At 38.4% G+C, this 22,431-nt stretch overlaps 6 protein-coding genes across 11 annotated transcripts; 1 reads left to right on the top strand and 5 right to left on the bottom strand.

The window, feature by feature from the left end:
* The first annotated feature begins 60 nt into the window (after positions 1-60).
* On the top strand, positions 61-3,543 carry LOC128266370 (nicastrin). 4 transcript variants are annotated; one of them, XR_008269053.1, is made up of 8 exons: positions 61-251; positions 391-486; positions 549-1,238; positions 1,340-2,150; positions 2,217-2,428; positions 2,493-2,703; positions 2,831-2,914; positions 2,971-3,543. XR_008269053.1 is itself a non-coding variant. In XM_053002859.1 (7 exons), the coding sequence occupies exons 1-7, from the start codon at positions 188-190 to the stop codon at positions 2,993-2,995; spliced, it is 2,109 nt and encodes a 702-aa protein (XP_052858819.1). In that variant the 5' UTR covers positions 61-187; the 3' UTR covers positions 2,996-3,543. The 4 variants fall into 4 exon arrangements, 2 of the variants coding, with proteins under 2 accessions (XP_052858819.1, XP_052858827.1); XR_008269054.1 differs by having other exon boundaries at positions 2,831-2,917; XM_053002859.1 differs by lacking the exon at positions 2,831-2,914.
* Positions 3,487-4,919, bottom strand: LOC128266404 (histone deacetylase 11). Its single transcript, XM_053002905.1, has 2 exons — positions 4,710-4,919; positions 3,487-4,645 (listed from the first exon to the last, which is right to left on the bottom strand). The coding sequence occupies exons 1-2, from the start codon at positions 4,896-4,898 to the stop codon at positions 3,803-3,805; spliced, it is 1,032 nt and encodes a 343-aa protein (XP_052858865.1). The 5' UTR covers positions 4,899-4,919; the 3' UTR covers positions 3,487-3,802.
* Positions 4,920-5,085: 166 nt separating this feature from the next.
* Positions 5,086-6,482, bottom strand: LOC128266423 (carbonic anhydrase 9). 2 transcript variants are annotated; one of them, XM_053002940.1, is made up of 5 exons: positions 6,288-6,482; positions 5,865-6,221; positions 5,661-5,811; positions 5,535-5,614; positions 5,086-5,275 (listed from the first exon to the last, which is right to left on the bottom strand). In XM_053002940.1, exons 1-5 carry the CDS (start codon positions 6,354-6,356, stop codon positions 5,147-5,149), a joined length of 786 nt encoding a protein of 261 aa, XP_052858900.1. In that variant the 5' UTR covers positions 6,357-6,482; the 3' UTR covers positions 5,086-5,146. The 2 variants fall into 2 exon arrangements, with proteins under 2 accessions (XP_052858900.1, XP_052858890.1); XM_053002930.1 differs by having other exon boundaries at positions 6,283-6,423.
* Positions 6,410-22,417, bottom strand: LOC128266391 (sodium channel protein Nach). 2 transcript variants are annotated; one of them, XM_053002893.1, is made up of 9 exons: positions 22,306-22,417; positions 8,891-9,330; positions 8,623-8,829; positions 8,175-8,364; positions 7,980-8,113; positions 7,659-7,926; positions 7,075-7,303; positions 6,732-7,016; positions 6,410-6,664 (listed from the first exon to the last, which is right to left on the bottom strand). In XM_053002893.1, exons 2-9 carry the CDS (start codon positions 9,085-9,087, stop codon positions 6,489-6,491), a joined length of 1,686 nt encoding a protein of 561 aa, XP_052858853.1. In that variant the 5' UTR covers positions 9,088-9,330; positions 22,306-22,417; the 3' UTR covers positions 6,410-6,488. The 2 variants fall into 2 exon arrangements, with proteins under 2 accessions (XP_052858853.1, XP_052858845.1); XM_053002885.1 differs by lacking the exon at positions 22,306-22,417 and adding an exon at positions 9,378-9,447 and having other exon boundaries at positions 8,891-9,321.
* On the bottom strand, positions 9,436-10,149 carry LOC128266449 (uncharacterized). The gene has a single exon (XM_053002989.1). It carries the CDS (start codon positions 9,841-9,843, stop codon positions 9,631-9,633), a length of 213 nt encoding a protein of 70 aa, XP_052858949.1. The 5' UTR covers positions 9,844-10,149; the 3' UTR covers positions 9,436-9,630.
* LOC128266443 (prisilkin-39) lies at positions 21,210-21,956 on the bottom strand. The gene has a single exon (XM_053002976.1). The coding sequence runs from the start codon at positions 21,687-21,689 to the stop codon at positions 21,285-21,287; it is 405 nt and encodes a 134-aa protein (XP_052858936.1). The 5' UTR covers positions 21,690-21,956; the 3' UTR covers positions 21,210-21,284.
* Positions 22,418-22,431: the final 14 nt, after the last annotated feature.

Here is a 22,431-nt window from a genome sequence, read left to right as displayed (position 1 = left end):
GCCCAGTTAAACATCGGTATTACCGATGCTTTAAAAATATCGATGACATCTATCTTTCCCCACCTCTAATGTCTGTCCACCTCTGCATAAAATGTTTTTGTTTTAGGAAACATTGCTAACAACTTCTTTTGGCGATTTCGTGGGATTGTGAGGGATATACAGCGACACGGCTAGCAAAGACCCTTCGATGGAAAATCGTCTGAATGCGGCTGCAATATGGCTGCTAATCCTGCTGCAGGGAGCTTTTGTGGGTAAGGATCGCAACCAAAAAAAAAGAAAGCCAGACGTCCGGCGACAACTGAGATTAGCTGGAACTCCCACGCCCACTCCTCTAGATGGCCCACATACTCGCCTGAGTCATCTAAACCGCCCTTTCTTTGTTGTACACAGCTCTAGGTGAACGAACGCGAGATAAGATGTACGAGCCCATTGGAGGAGCAAGCTGCTTTCGCCGACTGAATGGCACGCATCAGACCGGCTGCTCCTGTGAGTATCTTAAGATTAGCTAAGAAAAATCCCTTTTATAACAGATACCTCCTCCCCCGTAGCCACCTATTCCGGTTCCGTGGGCGTGCTCCATCTGATAAACGTGGATGCCGACCTGGAATTTCTACTGACCAGTGCTCCATCGCCCCCATATGCCCCTATGATACCACCGCACCTGTTCACACGCAGCAACCTGATGCGTCTGAAGGAGGCCGGACCAAAGAACATCTCCGTGGTGTTGCTCATTAACAAGGCTACCCAGATGAAACAGTTCTCGCACGAGCTCAACTGCCCCAATCAGTACAGTGGTCTAAATAGCAGCAGCGAGACCTGCGATGCCAGCAATTCCGCAAAGAACTGGAATCCCTGGGGCACCGGGCTGCTGCACGAGGACTTTCCCTTTCCCATCTACTACATTGCCGATCTGGATCAAGTGGATAAGCTCGAAAAGTGCTTTCACAAGTTTAACAACTACAACTACGAGACGCACGCCCTGCGAAGTTTGTGTGCCGTCGAGGTTAAGGCCTTTATGTCGGCCGCCGTAAACACCGAGGTCTGTATGCGGCGCACCAACTTTATCAACAACCTGGGCGGCAGCAAGTACTGCGATCCGCTCGAGGGACGCAATGTGTACGCCACTTTGTACCCCAGAAAACCAGCTGTCGAGAATGGGCTTGACACAGTCCATACGAACGAAAAGTTCATACTGGTCTCTTGTCGCCTAGACACTGCAAGCATGTTCGACGGCGTTGGTAAGTGTTGCTTAATAAATCGAATTAAAAACATCTTATTGTGCGAAAGTTCTTTCAGGGCCTTATTTCGATTATAATGTTGTTGTTATCTCAATTTTTAGGTCTTGGAGCCATGGACTCCCTGTTGGGATTTGCTGTTTTCACACAGGTGGCATATCTTCTACGACAGCTGCTGCCGGCGCAAAGCTTGCTGCCCGACTCGCTGCGCAATGTTCTTTTTGTGACTTTTAATGGCGAATCATACGACTACATTGGATCGCAGAGATTTGTCTACGATATGGAGCACCTCGACTTCCCTCCCAAGTCCGCTCAGAGCCCTCCAATCGCCTTTGACAATATAGAGTTTATGCTCGACATTGGCACACTAGATGACATAGCAAACATTAAGCTGCATGCGCTGACTGGAACAACTCGGGCCAAACAAATCCTAGAGCAGTTGAACAACTATGCCAAGTCACCCCGCTACGGTTTCAACCTAGACATCCAGTCGGAGATGAGCGCCCACCTACCTCCAACATCCGCGCAATCATTTTTGCGACGCGATCGAAATTTTTCGGCTTTGATTCTTAACGCTCGACCTACAAACAAGTACTACCACTCCATTTATGATGACATAGATAATGTGGACTTTAACTATGCCAACACCAGCAAGGACTTCACCCAACTGGCGGAAGTAAACGACTTCAAGAACTTGAGGGCAGATTCGGTGCAAATGAAAGTGCGCAACGTTTCCTCTATTTTGGCCATGACTCTCTATCAGACCCTTACTGGCAAGGAGTACACGGGCACCAAGGTGGCGAATCCCGTGCTGGCGGATGAGTTCCTTTACTGTTTCCTGCAGTCGGCAGACTGCCCGCTTTTCAAAGCCTCATCTTACCCGAGCAGTCAACTAACCAATTTGCCTCCAATGCGGTGGGTGTTCATATTTTTCTGATTTAGTTTGATAGATTCAATTGATGTCCCTTCTTTTTTAATCAGCTATATAAGCGTCTTGGGCGGATCTCAAGAGTCATCCGGCTATACCTATAGATTGCTGGGCTATCTCCTGTCGCAGCCCCAGCCGGATATTCCCAAAGAAAACTGCACCAACTTGCCGCTGCACTTTTTCGCAGGCTTTAACAACATCGGAGAGTGTCGCCTTACCACGCAAAACTACAGCCACGCCCTGAGCCCAGCATTCATTGTTGATGGTCAGCCTAAAAACCCGCTAGTTGATTTAGCTTAATATTAATAAATTTCAACCATTATGTATAGGCTACGAATGGAGTTCCGGCCAGTACTCGACATGGACGGAATCGACCTGGTCACTGTTCAGTGCACGCATATTTCTGCGTCCGTCCAATGTGCACCAGATCACAACACTCAGCGTTGGCATAGTGGTGCTCATCATCTCCTTTTGCCTGGTGTACATTATAAGCTCCCGTTCGGAAGTCCTCTTCGAGGATTTGCCGGCTAGCAATGCCGCGTAAGTCTCTTCAGATGCATCCCCTTATTCATCGCCAGTTTGCTCATCAGTTCCAGATCATCTTTGGGGCCTAGTTTTATCACTTTTTCTTTCCTTGTAATATTCATTTGAGATTTATTGTTTCTAGATTATTTGGTTGATGTCACAACTGCCACAGCGACTGCTCATTCCACAGATTTCCGCATGCTTGCAAACTCTTACAGTTCTTAAAGTAGTTAGTGGTATAGCGATCGATAACAACCCTCTTATTTATGCGTGCCCTTTTAGGTTGCCGCTGCCGACGGCCTGTTAGTCAGCGGAAATCTTCGAGTAAATCTGAGCACATGACGACGGAGCTGATTGGCAGCTGAATATGATCTGAAAGCAAATGACAGACTTAACAAAAAGACACTAAAAATGATATTCTAACTGGTCTAATTTAAACCATTAAGTTAACGTTTATTTGTATGTATTTTTGTATTTTAAACAAGTAAATTAGCCTCTAGCGACTATGTTGTATCATATATATAGACATTTAACCAATTGCGACAAAATCTATACTTCTACGTATGAAATTCGTTCTACTTGTCTGGCCCGTTTCGCATTGTACATAGAGATAAACAAACAAATGTAATTGAACCTCTGAGAATGCCAAGCAAGAAGAGACGTCTGTACAAATATTGATGAGAAACTGCTATATAAATCATACAACAATGGAAATATTTATACCTTCTGCATCTTTTGCGATACTGAACTTAATGATCTGAAATCATCACTTCATAGAAGACAAATAATTATTATAACGACTTTAAATTATATATGTTTAATAAATTTTGATAAGGTGTAGAGCGATGTCTCGTATGTCTATGTATTCTTGTCAGGTATTCCTTTTGGCAATCAGGTTACTCATATTCTTTCACAGCTCTCGTTTTCACAATTCCTTCAGCGAAGATTTTATCAAGGTAAGCCAAATAGATTTCAAAATAAAGAGTTCTTATAATTTTCATATTTTGTGATTATTTAACTTTAAAGTACTCGATGAAAAGGCAAGTAAATACTCAAATTATGGCAAGAATTGATCATTTTCCTATCCATAATGGTCTTAAATACTTTAATTCATTTAATTTAGCAATCCCTTTTGCTTCAGATTAACAATAGAATCGGCGATGACCCCGGCGGATGCTTTTAAGTAGCCCCCGCTCAACAACATGACCACCGGAATGCCCAACGCTCGGAATGTGCTGAACACCAACCGATCCCGCTCCATGACGCCCTCCGGCGAAATGGCCAGATTGCCCAGGGGATCCCCCTTGAGCACATCGGTGCCGGCATTGTAGATGACCAAGTCGGGACGGAACTCGGCGAGGGACTGCATCAGGCAGCGCCTCAGCTGCCGCAGATAGAAGGCATCCTCCGTATGGTTCCGCAGCTCCACGGCACACCGGATGCTCTCCTTGGCCGCATGATCCTTCGGATAGACGAACGCATTGTACATGTCCAGAATGTAGACGGCTGCCACGTTACCAAAGTCGCGCTCATGTCCGTTGCCCTGGTGGGCGTCCAGATCCACAATCATGACGCGGCGCACTCGGAAGGGTTCCTGCTCGAACAGCCGGATGATGAGCAACGAGATGTCGGCATAGGGGCAGAAGCCGCCGCCTCTGTAGGAGCAGCAGTGATGGAATCCGCCGCCCAGATTGATGGCCCAGCCGTAGTCCAAGGCCAGCTTGCCGGCCAAAATGGAGCCCGCCGCCTGGAAGCGCATGGGACGCAAATAGGAGCGCTGGATATAGCGATTCGGAACGAAGGCCATCACCGGCACCTCCGCAATGCAGGCCACATTCATGCTCCACTCCAGCGACTTCAGGTAGTCCCTGGTGTGGATGCGACGCAGCTGCTCCTTGCTCAGCTCCTTGGGCTCGTAGAAGCTGCCGCCATCCAGCTGTAGTTCGGCACACAGGAGCTGTGGCGAAATACTGAATGAACCAAGGAAGAAATCCAGGCGAGGAATTCACCAATAAACAGACCTTTTCGATGTGCTTGCCCTTGGCCGCATCGAAGGGATGAAGGCGTTCAAGGCCAGCGAAGCGCACCGCATACTTCCGGGAGTAGACGATGGGCAGCTTGCTGGCGGAGCGGGCATCCTCCCGCTTCACCCAGACCACCTCCTCGGACTCCATCTCCTCGTGATGCACTCGCTCTGTCAAACGCTTCATCGAATTTGTTGCCAGTTTAAGCGGATTACATCCGTTCGACACCAGTTGAATTTGCTACGCAGCTAGAAAATGCAGTTTCCGGATGTTTGGGGGCTTGGGGGTGGATTTGATGGCGCCATCAGCTGTCGGCCGGCAAAAAGCTTCCATTCAAGCACTCGAGGTAAGCTTTTGCATTAAAAAATAACCATTGCACTTTAAACAATTTATTATGCTATACATTTTGCGGCTTTTAATGTATCACTAAACTTTCACTTGGATATGCAGCCTTCACTGCCCTTACTTCGATATACAGGTCGTTCATGTTCCTTCTGTAAAACCCGATAGGTGTTTAGGACGCGCTTTCCACGATAATCCCTCAGCTGCCAGAAGTTTTGCCACTGGAAAATGCATATAGGAACTTAATTTTCATATAAATCTTTTATTTTAATTTTAAAACAAAAAAAAAGGTTTCGTAAATATTACTCATACGACTCGTTGTCAAATGCAACCGTACGTATGAGTGATATACTTTGAAGCCAAAGTGCAAGTATTAAAACGCTTTTATTGAACTATAAGCGAGTGAGAGTAGGAACTTTCTCAAAAAAATAAGGAAATTACATACTTTAATTTAAATGGAATTTTCTTTGGCCTACTCACGTGTTCTTTGGGGACATCGAGCGGTGTCTGGAAAACAAACCAAATGACGGCCTCAGCACAGGGCGGTGTAGTTAGGGAACCTAAAAGATTATACTTAAAAAAGAGCCACAAGCTGGCCGTACCAACCTTGATAGGTCAGGTATTTTTGGGTGTCTACGCCAACAATTAGATCATCCAAGGAGATACTCTTCCCAAGAGCTTGGCTATCATTCAATTCAGATATTTTAGAGACCTGTTTGCAGACCTCGTTCATAGCCGGCGACTGATTTTTTGGATTCTTTAAAGTAAATAGAAAGCGAGTGAACATGATTAACTAACCATTTTCCTTACCTCTAGATTTCTCAACAGCACAGCCAAAACGGCAAATCCATTGCAATTCAGAGCAGCTTCCTGGTTGGTGTTGAAACTGGCATTCTTATGAACTATGTGCAACTCTCCGTCATAGAAATGTCCATCCAAGTTGTGCTCGGATCCTTTGAAGAGCTCGGAACCCCAATGGAAATGCAGCTGCTGGGCCTCGAAGATGTGTCCAAACTGACTGCTGATACAAAGCGATGGCTGTTTTCCCTCCACAGTATTTGGAATTCGCATAAGGACAGTTAAGCCATTATTGATCACGGATAAGGGATCGCACAAACGTTTATTGTAGTTTACCAGCTCCAATTTTGGGACGTTACAAGAAATGGTCTTTGATGTTTCATAATACGAAAATATTTATTTAGAATTAACAGAGGCAATAGTGGCATACATTACACGACCAAAGTGCAATTGGCGATTGTCTCTGACCGCCCTCAACTGTCCAGTCCCTTCCTTGTTTATCATAGTTAAAACCAAAGTGGCTTCTGGTCCCGAATCTGGCGAGGGCAAAACTTCTACCCACAAGAAACATATACAACAGATTTAACAGAACAATAGTTTTGACTTTTATTTGCCAGGCTCTGAGATATACATTTTCTATGGACATATGTACAGCTTGTTGGTTTCCAATTGCTTGGCCTTCCGGTCGATTACATTTTGTTCCACGATGCGATTGCAGCCCTCATAGATGTACTTGGTCAGAAAGAAGAGAATCTCGAATATGGCCACCATGGAGAAGCCCACGAAGATGGACATTATGTTGCCAATGGTACCTGAAGAGTGGGAAGATTGTAAACGATGTGCGATAGAAGAAAAATAGATATATTTTGCGAAACCCACTGAACACCTCAAACCAGGCGTTGTTCAGCAATCGGATGTAGTACTGGGCATGTGGTTCGCCAAAGAAAACCCTCAGCACGGAAATATCCGTGCTAAATTCCGTCTGGTTATTCTCATCGACTTTAAGGGTGGCCAAAAAGTTGTCGATGGGCAGAGAACTCATCGAAACCCCGAACTGCACATCACTGCAGGAGGGCAGACACTGTGGACAGTACAAGGCCTCCTCTATTTCCCGCTCCAAGCCGGGAATAATGATCCGCTCCGTCAGCACGTTGCGCCACTTGACTGTGGATTATGAGATTTATGTGGACGGAACTCTGTGGGATCAGTGGGATTCGCTTACACTTGTACTGATTGATGCAGGAAAGGTGTCCCAGGGTGCAGTACACCACGCCATCGAGGTTCTCCACCAGCTGCAGGGGCATTTGAAATGGCAGACACCGGCACAGGGCGATGATACTACGGATTCGGCATCTGGTAATGCAGTTTGGAAAGCTGTAGGCGTACGTATAGGTCCTCATTACCTGCTCGTTGCTTGGACTCTGAGCCTCGTAGTCAAAATAGCAGCGCCGCTTTAAGACACACAATTTAAGCGGTTTAAGAACACTGCTTGTTGGCTAATTAGCTTAAAACTTACTATCTAATAATACTAACTAACTATTGGATACGCATTACTCAGCTAAATGAATCGGGCTTACAGTGGGTTAACACTCCAAATATATTAACTCCGTTTTTTAAAGTGACGTCATAACTAAAACTTTTCTAATAACTTAAAAACAAAGCGTACGATTTAGAAAATTTTTGGTTTCGCGATTTATGGGCGTTGTGTGTACCTTATGGGTTCGAAAACTCTTATTTTTACAACGAACTACAATATAACCGTTTACTCTAAAAGTGAAGGGCAATAATATGTATATAAACACCTACACTAAATGGAGAGAAGGACTTCAAGCTGTCGTCCGTGTCCACCACTCGAGCATAGATCGACAGGAAACTGTCCTCGCCCTGACCGGGAAACATTTCCAGGGCATTCGAGGAGCTAACCGAAGCATAGTTTTCAGCGTTATGAACCAGGACGATGTATCCATTGGTGTTCAGGATGGGTGCAAAGTAATCCGCGTGGCTGTCATTGAGCACAACGGTGAGACCCAGTTCCGAGCTGGCCAGCCGATTCTTGAAGTGTCGTTTCTTTAATCTGGTAAATGTTGGGTAAAGTGAGGATAATTCAATTTGGACACTGCCACTCACTTGTTCTCCATATTGAAGGTGCAACAGGGACCGTACATGGTGAGGCTCTCCTGAAAGGCGTCTCTGCTGAAGCAGGGGATCTCCACATTGGCCAGGCTGCACTTCAACACGAATCCCTCACAGCTGGGGGTCAACTGCGAAAAATAAAGCACCTTTTTTCCATCAATCGGACTAAGTACTTTGAAGATCCTTTACCATTCTCATTATGCGTCGGGTGTCGAAGAAGGTCTCGTTGTTCCAGGTGCCAAAAACATCAAGGAAGGTTTGAAATATAACAAAGTCATCGGTGTCCACCACTGCACCCACATGGACGTAGAACTCGCGGAAGAAGCTTAAACGCTCTAAAAAGTATTCCACGGGACGGATCACAGGGCTGTTTAATCTTCTGCAAGTGGGTTATTCAGAAAAATAATTAAATTCTGGAAAACAACTAATATAATTATAATTTGCAACCTTTAATATATGATAAAAAATTACATAAACTAACATAAATACGAATTTTAAAACCATCTGATATGATTAGAGCAATTGTGATACACAGTTGAAATATGTTAATGACTAGTACAATCAATATATAATTTATGAAGAATTTAAATAAAATATTGTTTATTATTGTGGTAACTTAACAGAAGTGTATACTTACAGTTCTTCAGCATACTTGATAACCGCCTGGCGCGAAATGCGATTGTTGGTGCATATGGAAACAGCAGGAAATGGAACATTTTCCACCGGATAAAGTGGATCCTTGAGGTTGGTCACAAAGTATTGGGCCACGAACTGCTCCCACGTAAGCGAGAGCACCACCACTAGTGAGATGGTGGTGGTCATATGTAGCAGCAACCAAATCATTCTAAACAACATATTTCGTTACACATTGCGTATGATTAATATTAGGTAATATCTGTTCGTACCTTTGTCCCAAAGTTAGATCCGGTGACAAAAGTTTATTGTATCCCTGCAGAGATATATTTTTGAGCAGATCCGCCATATCTAAGCAAAAAGCGGAGCCCAATGATGTCTTACGCCGACCTTTAGCCTTACATTCTTTAGCTGCCTTGGGATTTTTAATCCACCAAATGGCATTGGAAGTTGACTCCAGCTTAACCATTTTTTAGAGAGTTGTATTATCTGCAAACCTTTTCAACGAACAGTTCTTCGTATTCTGAATGGTGTTTATGAAATTCTATGGATGTTAACTTTTGTTTGATGGTTAAAACCAGCAGGAAATGGGCGTGACTTGCTAATGCACTTTATCCATTAACACCGTCCTAATTATTATTATAGTCAGGAAAACTATGAACCACTTTGTTCGTGAAAAGGCTAAGTTATATTCGCTGTGGAACTGAAAATTCTTTTTAAAAAGACGTTTTTTTTAAGTAAATAAATCCAAATAATTACCTAATTTATAAAAGGCTCAACTCTTTTCTATAAGGCAAAAGTTATAATAACGAAACAATTTAGTTTTAAAATACCTTCTAATAATACATTTATTTATTTAATAACGAGATTCCATCGGAATCGGTTTCAACGCACTATTAATAGTACCGATTTTAGTCTTAACTCTATTGAATATTTTCCTGTACAAGATGTAGCAGTTCATTATCTAGCTAAACCTGAATCCTGTAAACACAATGTGTTTATAATGCGTTTATTATCCCGATGGCCAGAAGGGTTGCCCAGGATAAGTTCGGGATCCGGGAAAGGCGTATTGATTGGGATTGACCACTCGGGCGATGTCCGTGTAGCTGCGACCACCTCGTGCTGGCGATTGGTAATATCCACGGGCTGGTGATCCAGAAACGGATGCCGGGAGAAGGAGCATCAGGGCAACCAAGAGGCTGAGCAGGAATCCCTGGACTGACATGGCTTGGCTTGGAGAACTGAACTGCAACCCAGGCCCGAGACCGTCCTATTTATATGGATATCGACGGCTGATCGGTTCTTGCCGTTCTCAAGCGCTGCTGGCTTGGCTTATCAATCAGGTTTTGGCCCGGACAGAAACCCCAGCAGCATTGCGTTGCCGCTCACGTAGATCTCGTCTCTTTGTATGATATGGCTTTTTATGATCACTTTGTGTTTTTTTCTCAATATTTACTGACACGCTGCCGGCGACAAGTCATTCACACCGCACTCCGTTATTCCCGCCGTACGAAAGTGAGTAAGCATATACAGCTACCATCAAAATAATAGTTGTTTCTCAGTTAATGTGAATAGCAAACGCACTATTGAAAATCTTGTTTATTTTTTCCTGAAGCCTAGTATTGGATAACCAAACTAAATCACTTATAAAAAAAAGACTGCTAAAACAAGTTAAAAAAAATATCAAGGGTGTTATTTATATAATTTTGTTTATTGGTAACTAAGCAAAGTGCTTTAAAGGTTAGCTTTTCCACTATTTCCACTGCTACCATTTTGACCGCAACTGTTTATGGCGCACCTGATCTTGACTCTAATTGCGTGGTGAATGATTTGGCTCTATCGGCACAGCTCAATCCGAGTCGGCTCAGCCTCAGCCTCCCAGCATAAGTGCGCATACGTATTTAAATTGTAATTAGCGACTCTGACGACTGGAAGTAATGACGTAGGTGCGCCGTATTAGCAAATTCTTGCATAAACAATTGCCATGTTCGGTGCGAATAGTTGACACCGACTTAGGCAGAAGGCTTCCTTCCTGAATGGGGTCTGGTTTGTGGTTTCTCTTCCTCAAAAACAATCGCTGCACGAGGGGAAGTCCTAGGCGGGCAGCTGCATCTCAGTCTGAATCACTGGGCTTGAATCACGAGTAAGTATAGTACTTCGGTGGGCTCGTAAAACGGCTTTATATACCACACTTGTATGCCATGAGTTCAGTCAGATTATGCCCTCGGTCATTATCAGATCAGCCGATACTTACTGTCAAGTGTTTCTGTTAAGGAATTTCAACAGCCGAATAAAAGTTTCTGGCAATACTAAATTAAAGTATTTCTTCCGGAAATTCTTACTAATAACAAATATATTAAAATAAGTTGATGATTCATTAATAAGTCTCCCAGTTTAATGAGGGAGATTATTTTTAATAATTCGTTTGGGGATTTATAAAATAACTATAACCACCCGGAAATAGTTAATTGCATAGATGTAACTCCTTAAAAATTTGTCGGTTTAACAAAAAAATGTAATAAAAGCATGATTAACATACTAAACATTTAGCCAAAGGTATTCCCCAAATTATCAATATATTTAGGGGTTTTACTTTACTAAACCAAAATAATATAACACGAATTAGTTTGGATGCCACTCGTAAGATTTGCATTTCCTTATTCACCATATTTTAAGCAGACATTCCATTTTAAAAAGGCACACTTGTTAATCATTGTGGTTTGAATTTCTAAAAAAAATTGGAGCGATTTTGTAGAAATTGATATGATTAATACCAATTTTTTTTATAAATGCCTTTGCTGAACAGTCGGCCAAACTTTTGTTTATTTTTTTATTGACATTTTAACAGTGTAAAATCCGGCTTTTGAAAGCCCCTAACTTTTCTAAAAGATATCCGAATTTGAAAAGACATAGCTCCTTAAGTTCGTGGTTTTAAGTTCTAAAAATCTGCATTTAAATGTTGGTTTGAAGTTTTGGGTCAATTTTCTTGAAATTTTAATGATGTAACCCCATTCTTTTTTTCCAAAAATGGCTTTGCAGAAAAGTGACCTAAAACCTGCACTTCCAAGGCCATAACTTTTCTTACAGATATCCGATATTAAAAAGGAATAGCTCTTTAAGTTTGTGTTTTAAAGCTCTGAAAATCTGCATTTAAATTTTGGTTTGAGATTTTGGGTCGATTTTCTTGATATTTTAATGATGGTACCCCTTTCCTTTTTTTTCAAAAATGGCTTTGCAGAAAAGTGACCTAAAACCTGCACTTCCAAGGCCATAACTTTTCTTACAGATATCCGATATTAAAAAGGAATAGCTCTTTAAGTTTGTGTTTTAAAGCTCTGAAAATCTGCATTTAAATTTTGGTTTGAGATTTTGGGTCGATTTTCTTGATATTTTAATGATGGTACCCCTTTCCTTTTTTTCCAAAAATGGATTTGCAGAAAAGTGACCTAATACCATAACTTTTCTTACAGATATCCGATTTTGAAAAGGAATGGCTCTAAAAGTTTGTGGTCCTAAGCTCTAAGAATCTGCATTTAAATTTTGGTTTGTAATTTTGGGTCGATTTTCTTGAAATTTTAATGATGGTACCCCTTTCCTTATTTTCCAAAAATTGCTTTGCAGAAAAGTGACAGGTTTTACCTGCACTTCCAAGGCCATAACTTTTCTTACAATTATCCGATTTTAAAAAGGCATAGCTCTATAAGTTTGTGGTTTTAAGCTCTGAAAATCTGCATTTAAAAGTTGGTTTGTAAATTTGGGTCGATTTTCTTGATATTTTAATGATGGTACCCCTTTCCTTTTTTTTTTCAAAAATGGCTTTGCAGAAAAGTGACCTAAAACCTGCACTTCCAAGGCCATAACTTTTCTTACAGATATCCGATTTTGAAAAGGAATAGCTCTTTAAGTTTGTGTTTTAAAACTCTGAAAATCTGCATTTAAATTTTGGTTTGAGATTTTGGGTCGATTTTCTTGATATTTTAATGATGGTACCCCTTTCCTTTTTTTTCAAAAATGGCTTTGCAGAAAAGTGACCTAAAACCTGCACTTCCAAGGCCATAACTTTTCTTACAGATATCCGATATTAAAAAGGAATAGCTCTTTAAGTTTGTGTTTTAAAGCTCTGAAAATCTGCATTTAAATTTTGGTTTGAGATTTTGGGTCGATTTTCTTGATATTTTAATGATGGTACTTTCCTTTTTTTTCAAAAATGGATTTGCAGAAAAGTGACCTAATACCATAACTTTTCTTACAGATATCCGATTTTGAAAAGGAATGGCTCTAAAAGTTTGTGGTCCTAAGCTCTAAGAATCTGCATTTAAATTTTGGTTTCAATTTTTGGGTCGATTTTCTTGATATTTTAATGATGGTACCCCTTTCCTTTTTTTTCAAAAATGGCTTTGCAGAAAAGTGACCTAAAACCTGCACTTCCAAGGCCATAACTTTTCTTACAGATATCCGATATTAAAAAGGAATAGCTCTTTAAGTTTGTGTTTTAAAGCTCTGAAAATCTGCATTTAAATTTTGGTTTCAATTTTTGGGTCGATTTTCTTGATATTTTAATGATGGTACCCCTTTCCTTTTTTTTCAAAAATGGCTTTGCAGAAAAGTGACCTAAAAGCTGCACTTCCAAGGCCATAACTTTTCTTACAGATATCCGATATTAAAAAGGAATAGCTCTCTAAGTTTGTGTTTTAAAGCTCTGAAAATCTGCATTTAAATTTTGGTTTGAGTTTTTGGGTCGATTTTCTTGATATTTTAATGATGGTACCCCTTTCCTTTTTTTTCAAAAATGGCTTTGCAGAAAAGTGACCTAAAACCTGCACTTCCAAGGCCATAACTTTTCTTACAGATATCCGATATTAAAAAGGAATAGCTCTTTAAGTTTGTGTTTTAAAGCTCTGAAAATCTGCATTTAAATTTTGGTTTGAGATTTTGGGTCGATTTTCTTGATATTTTAATGATGGTACCCCTTTCCTTTTTTTCAAAAATGGCTCTGTAGAAAAGTGACCTAAAACCTGCACTTCCAAGGCCATAACTTTTCTTACAGATATCCGATATTAAAAAGGAATAGCTCTTTAAGTTTGTGTTTTAAAGCTCTGAAAATCTGCATTTAAATTTTGGTTTGAGTTTTTGGGTCGATTTTCTTGATATTTTAATGATGGTACCCCTTTCCTTTTTTTTCAAAAATGGATTTGCAGAAAAGTGACCTAATACCATAACTTTTCTTACAGATATCCGATTTTGAAAAGGAATGGCTCTATTAGTTTGTGGTCCTAAGCTCTAAGAATCTGCATTTAAATTTTGGTTTCAATTTTTGGGTCGATTTTCTTGATATTTTAATAATGGTACCCCTTTCCTTTTTTTCAAAAATGGCTCTGTAGAAAAGTCACTTAATATCACCACTCTTAAGGCCATAACTTTTCTTACAATTATCCGATATTAAAAAGGAATAGCTCTTTAAGTTTGTGTTTTAAAGCTCTGAAAATCTGCATTTAAATTTTGGTTTCAATTTTTGGGTCGATTTTCTTGATATTTTAATGATGGTACCCCTTTCCTTTTTTTTCAAAAATGGCTTTGCAGAAAAGTGACCTAAAAGCTGCACTTCCAAGGCCATAACTTTTCTTACAGATATCCGATATTAAAAAGGAATAGCTCTCTAAGTTTGTGTTTTAAAGCTCTGAAAATCTGCATTTAAATTTTGGTTTGAGTTTTTGGGTCGATTTTCTTGATATTTTAATGATGGTACCCCTTTCCTTTTTTTTCAAAAATGGCTTTGCAGAAAAGTGACCTAAAACCTGCACTTCCAAGGCCATAACTTTTCTTACAGATATCCGATATTAAAAAGGAATAGCTCTTTAAGTTTGTGTTTTAAAGCTCTGAAAATCTGCATTTAAATTTTGGTTTGAGATTTTGGGTCGATTTTCTTGATATTTTAATGATGGTACCCCTTTCCTTTTTTTCAAAAATGGCTCTGTAGAAAAGTGACCTAAAACCTGCACTTCCAAGGCCATAACTTTTCTTACAGATATCCGATATTAAAAAGGAATAGCTCTTTAAGTTTGTGTTTTAAAGCTCTGAAAATCTGCATTTAAATTTTGGTTTCAATTTTTGGGTCGATTTTCTTGATATTTTAATGATGGTACCCCTTTCCTTTTTTTTCAAAAATGGCTTTGCAGAAAAGAGACCTAAAACCTGCACTTCCAAGGCCATAACTTTTCTTACAGATATCCGATATTAAAAAGGAATAGCTCTTTAAGTTTGTGTTTTAAAGCTCTGAAAATCTGCATTTAAATTTTGGTTTGAGTTTTTGGGTCGATTTTCTTGATATTTTAATGATGGTACCCCTTTCCTTTTTTTTCAAAAATGGATTTGCAGAAAAGTGACCTAATACCATAACTTTTCTTACAGATATCCGATTTTGAAAAGGAATGGCTCTATTAGTTTGTGGTCCTAAGCTCTAAGAATCTGCATTTAAATTTTGGTTTCAATTTTTGGGTCGATTTTCTTGATATTTTAATAATGGTACCCCTTTCCTTTTTTTCAAAAATGGCTCTGTAGAAAAGTCACTTAATATCACCACTCTTAAGGCCATAACTTTTCTTACAATTATCCGATATTAAAAAGGAATAGCTCTTTAAGTTTGTGTTTTAAAGCTCTGAAAATCTGCATTTAAATTTTGGTTTGAGTTTTTGGGTCGATTTTCTTGATATTTTAATGATGGTACCCCTTTCCTTTTTTTTCAAAAATGGATTTGCAGAAAAGTGACCTAATACCATAACTTTTCTTACAGATATCCGATTTTGAAAAGGAATGGCTCTATTAGTTTGTGGTCCTAAGCTCTAAGAATCTGCATTTAAATTTTGGTTTCAATTTTTGGGTCGATTTTCTTGATATTTTAATGATGGTACCCCTTTCCTTTTTTTTCAAAAATGGCTTTGCAGAAAAGTGACCTAAAAGCTGCACTTCCAAGGCCATAACTTTTCTTACAGATATCCGATATTAAAAAGGAATAGCTCTCTAAGTTTGTGTTTTAAAGCTCTGAAAATCTGCATTTAAATTTTGGTTTGAGTTTTTGGGTCGATTTTCTTGATATTTTAATGATGGTACCCCTTTCCTTTTTTTTCAAAAATGGCTTTGCAGAAAAGTGACCTAAAACCTGCACTTCCAAGGCCATAACTTTTCTTACAGATATCCGATATTAAAAAGGAATAGCTCTTTAAGTTTGTGTTTTAAAGCTCTGAAAATCTGCATTTAAATTTTGGTTTGAGATTTTGGGTCGATTTTCTTGATATTTTAATGATGGTACCCCTTTCCTTTTTTTTCAAAAATGGATTTGCAGAAAAGTGACCTAATACCATAACTTTTCTTACAGATATCCGATTTTGAAAAGGAATGGCTCTATTAGTTTGTGGTCCTAAGCTCTAAGAATCTGCATTTAAATTTTGGTTTCAATTTTTGGGTCGATTTTCTTGATATTTTAATGATGGTACCCCTTTCCTTTTTTTTCAAAAATGGCTTTGCAGAAAAGTGACCTAAAACCTGCACTTCCAAGGCCATAACTTTTCTTACAGATATCCGATATTAAAAAGGAATAGCTCTTTAAGTTTGTGTTTTAAAGCTCTGAAAATCTGCATTTAAATTTTGGTTTCAATTTTTGGGTCGATTTTCTTGATATTTTAATAATGGTACCCCTTTCCTTTTTTTCAAAAATGGCTCTGTAGAAAAGTCACTTAATATCACCACTCTTAAGGCCATAACTTTTCTTACAATTATCCGATATTAAAAAGGAATAGCTCTTTAAGTTTGTGTTTTAAAGCTCTGAAAATCTGCATTTAAATTTTGGTTTGAGTTTTTGGGTCGATTTTCTTGATATTTTAATGATGGTACCCCTTTCCTTTTTTTTCAAAAATGGATTTGCAGAAAAGTGACCTAATACCATAACTTTTCTTACAGATATCCGATTTTGAAAAGGAATGGCTCTATTAGTTTGTGGTCCTAAGCTCTAAGAATCTGCATTTAAATTTTGGTTTCAATTTTTGGGTCGATTTTCTTGATATTTTAATGATGGTACCCCTTTCCTTTTTTTTCAAAAATGGCTTTGCAGAAAAGTGACCTAAAAGCTGCACTTCCAAGGCCATAACTTTTCTTACAGATATCCGATATTAAAAAGGAATAGCTCTCTAAGTTTGTGTTTTAAAGCTCTGAAAATCTGCATTTAAATTTTGGTTTGAGTTTTTGGGTCGATTTTCTTGATATTTTAATGATGGTACCCCTTTCCTTTTTTTTCAAAAATGGCTTTGCAGAAAAGTGACCTAAAACCTGCACTTCCAAGGCCATAACTTTTCTTACAGATATCCGATATTAAAAAGGAATAGCTCTTTAAGTTTGTGTTTTAAAGCTCTGAAAATCTGCATTTAAATTTTGGTTTGAGATTTTGGGTCGATTTTCTTGATATTTTAATGATGGTACCCCTTTCCTTTTTTTCAAAAATGGCTCTGTAGAAAAGTGACCTAAAACCTGCACTTCCAAGGCCATAACTTTTCTTACAGATATCCGATATTAAAAAGGAATAGCTCTTTAAGTTTGTGTTTTAAAGCTCTGAAAATCTGCATTTAAATTTTGGTTTCAATTTTTGGGTCGATTTTCTTGATATTTTAATGATGGTACCCCTTTCCTTTTTTTTCAAAAATGGCTTTGCAGAAAAGAGACCTAAAACCTGCACTTCCAAGGCCATAACTTTTCTTACAGATATCCGATATTAAAAAGGAATAGCTCTTTAAGTTTGTGTTTTAAAGCTCTGAAAATCTGCATTTAAATTTTGGTTTGAGTTTTTGGGTCGATTTTCTTGATATTTTAATGATGGTACCCCTTTCCTTTTTTTTCAAAAATGGATTTGCAGAAAAGTGACCTAATACCATAACTTTTCTTACAGATATCCGATTTTGAAAAGGAATGGCTCTATTAGTTTGTGGTCCTAAGCTCTAAGAATCTGCATTTAAATTTTGGTTTCAATTTTTGGGTCGATTTTCTTGATATTTTAATGATGGTACCCCTTTCCTTTTTTTTCAAAAATGGCTTTGCAGAAAAGTGACCTAAAACCTGCACTTCCAAGGCCATAACTTTTCTTACAGATATCCGATATTAAAAAGGAATAGCTCTTTAAGTTTGTGTTTTAAAGCTCTGAAAATCTGCATTTAAATTTTGGTTTCAATTTTTGGGTCGATTTTCTTGATATTTTAATAATGGTACCCCTTTCCTTTTTTTCAAAAATGGCTCTGTAGAAAAGTCACTTAATATCACCACTCTTAAGGCCATAACTTTTCTTACAATTATCCGATATTAAAAAGGAATAGCTCTTTAAGTTTGTGTTTTAAAGCTCTGAAAATCTGCATTTAAATTTTGGTTTGAGTTTTTGGGTCGATTTTCTTGATATTTTAATGATGGTACCCCTTTCCTTTTTTTTCAAAAATGGATTTGCAGAAAAGTGACCTAATACCATAACTTTTCTTACAGATATCCGATTTTGAAAAGGAATGGCTCTATTAGTTTGTGGTCCTAAGCTCTAAGAATCTGCATTTAAATTTTGGTTTCAATTTTTGGGTCGATTTTCTTGATATTTTAATGATGGTACCCCTTTCCTTTTTTTTCAAAAATGGCTTTGCAGAAAAGTGACCTAAAAGCTGCACTTCCAAGGCCATAACTTTTCTTACAGATATCCGATATTAAAAAGGAATAGCTCTCTAAGTTTGTGTTTTAAAGCTCTGAAAATCTGCATTTAAATTTTGGTTTGAGTTTTTGGGTCGATTTTCTTGATATTTTAATGATGGTACCCCTTTCCTTTTTTTTCAAAAATGGCTTTGCAGAAAAGTGACCTAAAACCTGCACTTCCAAGGCCATAACTTTTCTTACAGATATCCGATATTAAAAAGGAATAGCTCTTTAAGTTTGTGTTTTAAAGCTCTGAAAATCTGCATTTAAATTTTGGTTTGAGATTTTGGGTCGATTTTCTTGATATTTTAATGATGGTACCCCTTTCCTTTTTTTCAAAAATGGCTCTGTAGAAAAGTGACCTAAAACCTGCACTTCCAAGGCCATAACTTTTCTTACAGATATCCGATATTAAAAAGGAATAGCTCTTTAAGTTTGTGTTTTAAAGCTCTGAAAATCTGCATTTAAATTTTGGTTTCAATTTTTGGGTCGATTTTCTTGATATTTTAATGATGGTACCCCTTTCCTTTTTTTTCAAAAATGGCTTTGCAGAAAAGAGACCTAAAACCTGCACTTCCAAGGCCATAACTTTTCTTACAGATATCCGATATTAAAAAGGAATAGCTCTTTAAGTTTGTGTTTTAAAGCTCTGAAAATCTGCATTTAAATTTTGGTTTGAGTTTTTGGGTCGATTTTCTTGATATTTTAATGATGGTACCCCTTTCCTTTTTTTTCAAAAATGGATTTGCAGAAAAGTGACCTAATACCATAACTTTTCTTACAGATATCCGATTTTGAAAAGGAATGGCTCTATTAGTTTGTGGTCCTAAGCTCTAAGAATCTGCATTTAAATTTTGGTTTCAATTTTTGGGTCGATTTTCTTGATATTTTAATGATGGTACCCCTTTCCTTTTTTTCAAAAATGGCTCTGTAGAAAAGTCACTTAATATCACCACTCTTAAGGCCATAACTTTTCTTACAATTATCCGATATTAAAAAGGAATAGCTCTTTAAGTTTGTGTTTTAAAGCTCTGAAAATCTGCATTTAAATTTTGGTTTCAATTTTTGGGTCGATTTTCTTGATATTTTAATGATGGTACCCCTTTCCTTTTTTTTCAAAAATGGCTTTGCAGAAAAGAGACCTAAAACCTGCACTTCCAAGGCCATAACTTTTCTTACAGATATCCGATATTAAAAAGGAATAGCTCTTTAAGTTTGTGTTTTAAAGCTCTGAAAATCTGCATTTAAATTTTGGTTTGAGTTTTTGGGTCGATTTTCTTGATATTTTAATGATGGTACCCCTTTCCTTTTTTTTCAAAAATGGCTTTGCAGAAAAGAGACCTAAAACCTGCACTTCCAAGGCCATAACATTTCTTACAGATATCCGATATTAAAAAGGAATAGCTCTTTAAGTTTGTGTTTTAAAGCTCTGAAAATCTGCATTTAAATTTTGGTTTGAGTTTTTGGGTCGATTTTCTTGATATTTTAATGATGGTACCCCTTTCCTTTTTTTTCAAAAATGGCTCTGTAGAAAAGTCACTTAATATCACCACTCTTAAGGCCATAACTTTTCTTACAATTATCCGATATTAAAAAGGAATAGCTCTTTAAGTTTGTGTTTTAAAGCTCTGAAAATCTGCATTTAAATTTTGGTTTCAATTTTTGGGTCGATTTTCTTGATATTTTAATGATGGTACCCCTTTCCTTTTTTTTCAAAAATGGCTTTGCAGAAAAGTGACCTAAAACCTGCACTTCCAAGGCCATAACTTTTCTTACAGATATCCGATATTAAAAAGGAATAGCTCTTTAAGTTTGTGTTTTAAAGCTCTGAAAATCTGCATTTAAATTTTGGTTTGAGATTTTGGGTCGATTTTCTTGATATTTTAATGATGGTACCCCTTTCCTTTTTTTCCAAAAATGGATTTGCAGAAAAGTGACCTAATACCATAACTTTTCTTACAGATATCCGATTTTGAAAAGGAATGGCTCTATAAGTTTGTGGTCCTAAGCTCTAAGAATCTGCATTTAAATTTTGGTTTCAATTTTTGGGTCGATTTTCTTGATATTTTAATGATGGTACCCCTTTCCTTTTTTTTCAAAAATGGCTTTGCAGAAAAGTGACCTAAAGCCTGCACTTCCAAGGCCATAACTTTTCTTACATATATCCGATATTAAAAAGGAATAGCTCTTTAAGTTTGTGTTTTAAAGCTCTGAAAATCTGCATTTAAATTTTGGTTTGAGATTTTGGGTCGATTTTCTTGAAATTTTAATGATGGTACCCCTCTCCTTTTTTTCCAAAAATGGTTTTGCAGAAAAATTACCTAATATCAGCACTTCTTAGGCCATAACTTATCTAACAGATATCCGGTTGGTTTGAAATTTTAGTTAGATTTTGTTAAAATTTTAATGATGTAACCCCTTTCTTTTTTTTTCAAAAAGTGACCTAATATCAGCACTTCTAAGGCCATAACTTTTCTTACATATTATATTTCATACTTGTATGAACAAATTGAACAACAACATCAACGTCCAGCGACAAGTCTCAACTATTGTAATACAGGCTTGCGCCAAAAAACACTGTTGTGCAGTGGAATGAACATTTCAAGGTCTTCCCATTAGCAATACCTTGGTAAAAAGTACCAGTCAGGGACCTTACCCCACTATCCCAATAACCGGGAGAACAATCCCCAAATAAACACATCTCTCCCTAAAAAGGCGACGCGCCTTCGTTTCATTTAAATTGAAATTTAAGTCACGTCCAAGCGATCCACTGAACGCGTCTGCTCCGTAAATGCGAGTCGGTGATCATAAATCTCTTGCTCGTAGATTAATATACACGTGTGTTATGTAGCACTAGTAGCGGTTTAATAGAGCTTCAAGTAATTAAGCCTGTAACTTTCGCTGGTTTTATTTTAATGGTTAATACTGCTGAATACACGATCTTAGGTATGGAAAACTTCAACCCCAGAGCGGGGAAAAGGGAGTGCGAGGCAGGAATCGACTGCCTCCAGGACCGATATATGGGGCGGGATTTATGACCCTCGCTATGTCCGAGTAGGTGCGTCCTTGCCTATTTCCAGAGGGCATTCGTCTTCCTGAATAAGGTGGGTATGAGTAGGATGAGGAATATGCTGGATAAGATGGGTAATTATAGCCATAGCCTCCAGCATAGTTTCCATAACCATAGTTCCCATAGCCGTTGTTTCCATAACCATAGTTTCCATAGCCAGTATTTCCATAGTTTCGTACTCCATATCCATTTGCAGACTTCCAGGACTTTTTAAAGAACAGAGCACTACTCCAATCCAGACAGCCTATGATCAGCAGACTGAGGATCGTCAAAAGGGAGGCTCGGGCTCTCATGCTGCTTCTATTTCGAATAACTTCCAGTTCTGGCAGCTCATCTACGCAGTTCTCCTCTATTTATACCCTGGAGAATGGAGTCGGGACAACGACGGTGACACACTGTGGTCTAGCTCATTTAAATGGTTTCTTTTTTTACGATTTCTTATTCCCATAAAAACGGTCGGGATCTCTGGAAGATTAGCTCGGACAACGGGCAAGTCACTGGATTTGACTGAATTTATTATGCCAGATGGACTGACACGATCAGCATGCGGATCACGATCGCAGACGGTCAGTATGGTCAGCATACAACAGACATCCCAATTCTATCCATAATACAGACTTAAACTTCCACTGAAGCAAAGACCATTTACTATTTTGAACTGTATGATATTAGATGAAGCAAAATTGTATTCAGTCCTTAAATTGGAAAAGCTTAATCATTTACAAGTTATTTCTTCATCAAAATTCTTTTATACCTATATTTGAATAATAATACTGTTTAAGCCACAACCTTGCTATCCTTTTGTTTGAAGCTAATTGTTTTTACATCATTTAAAACTGATTATTTCATCAAGTTTATTTTATATTTATGTGTGAATAATAATGCTGATAAAACTCCGTCTTGGTTTACCTTTAGTTTGAAGATGATCGTGATGACCGCTCCGAGACAGACGACCGATAGAGAGCGGATCGGTTGGGATCGGATCTCTCCGAATTCGGCTACTTATCTAAATCATGCTCTCACTGATCGCCGGAC

Source organism: Drosophila gunungcola, chromosome 3R, assembly GCF_025200985.1.
Source record: "Drosophila gunungcola strain Sukarami chromosome 3R, Dgunungcola_SK_2, whole genome shotgun sequence".
NCBI lineage: Eukaryota > Metazoa > Arthropoda > Insecta > Diptera > Drosophilidae > Drosophila > Drosophila gunungcola.
The sequence above is the reverse complement of the archived record's forward strand: the minus strand, read 5'-3'. Positions and strand labels throughout refer to the sequence as shown.

Excerpts from the sequence above, each read along its gene's own strand:
- LOC128266391 (XM_053002893.1), bottom strand. The coding sequence starts at position 9,087 with ATGGTTAAGCTGGAGTCAACTTCCAATGCCATTTGGTGGATTAAAAAT. Across the intron at positions 8,830-8,890 it reads GATCTAACTTTGGGACAAAG|AATGATTTGGTTGCTGCTAC; the intron begins GTACGAACAGAT and ends TATGTTGTTTAG. Across the intron at positions 7,017-7,074 it reads CTGCATCAATCAGTACAAGT|TCAAGTGGCGCAACGTGCTG; the intron begins GTAAGCGAATCC and ends CATAATCCACAG.
- LOC128266443 (XM_053002976.1), bottom strand. The coding sequence starts at position 21,689 with ATGAGAGCCCGAGCCTCCCTTTTGACGATCCTCAGTCTGCTGATCATA.
- LOC128266423 (XM_053002930.1), bottom strand. The coding sequence starts at position 6,423 with ATGTTTCTTGTGGGTAGAAGTTTTGCCCTCGCCAGATTCGGGACCAGA. Across the intron at positions 6,222-6,282 it reads TTGCACTTTGGTCGTGTAAT|ACCATTTCTTGTAACGTCCC; the intron begins GTATGCCACTAT and ends GAAACATCAAAG. Across the intron at positions 5,276-5,534 it reads TCGATGTCCCCAAAGAACAC|TGGCAAAACTTCTGGCAGCT; the intron begins GTGAGTAGGCCA and ends TGCATTTTCCAG.
- LOC128266370 (XM_053002859.1), top strand. The coding sequence starts at position 188 with ATGGAAAATCGTCTGAATGCGGCTGCAATATGGCTGCTAATCCTGCTG. Across the intron at positions 2,429-2,492 it reads CCCAGCATTCATTGTTGATG|GCTACGAATGGAGTTCCGGC; the intron begins GTCAGCCTAAAA and ends CATTATGTATAG. Across the intron at positions 2,704-2,970 it reads TTGCCGGCTAGCAATGCCGC|GTTGCCGCTGCCGACGGCCT; the intron begins GTAAGTCTCTTC and ends GTGCCCTTTTAG.
- LOC128266449 (XM_053002989.1), bottom strand. The coding sequence starts at position 9,843 with ATGTCAGTCCAGGGATTCCTGCTCAGCCTCTTGGTTGCCCTGATGCTC.
- LOC128266404 (XM_053002905.1), bottom strand. The coding sequence starts at position 4,898 with ATGAAGCGTTTGACAGAGCGAGTGCATCACGAGGAGATGGAGTCCGAG. Across the intron at positions 4,646-4,709 it reads AGGGCAAGCACATCGAAAAG|CTCCTGTGTGCCGAACTACA; the intron begins GTCTGTTTATTG and ends ATTTCGCCACAG.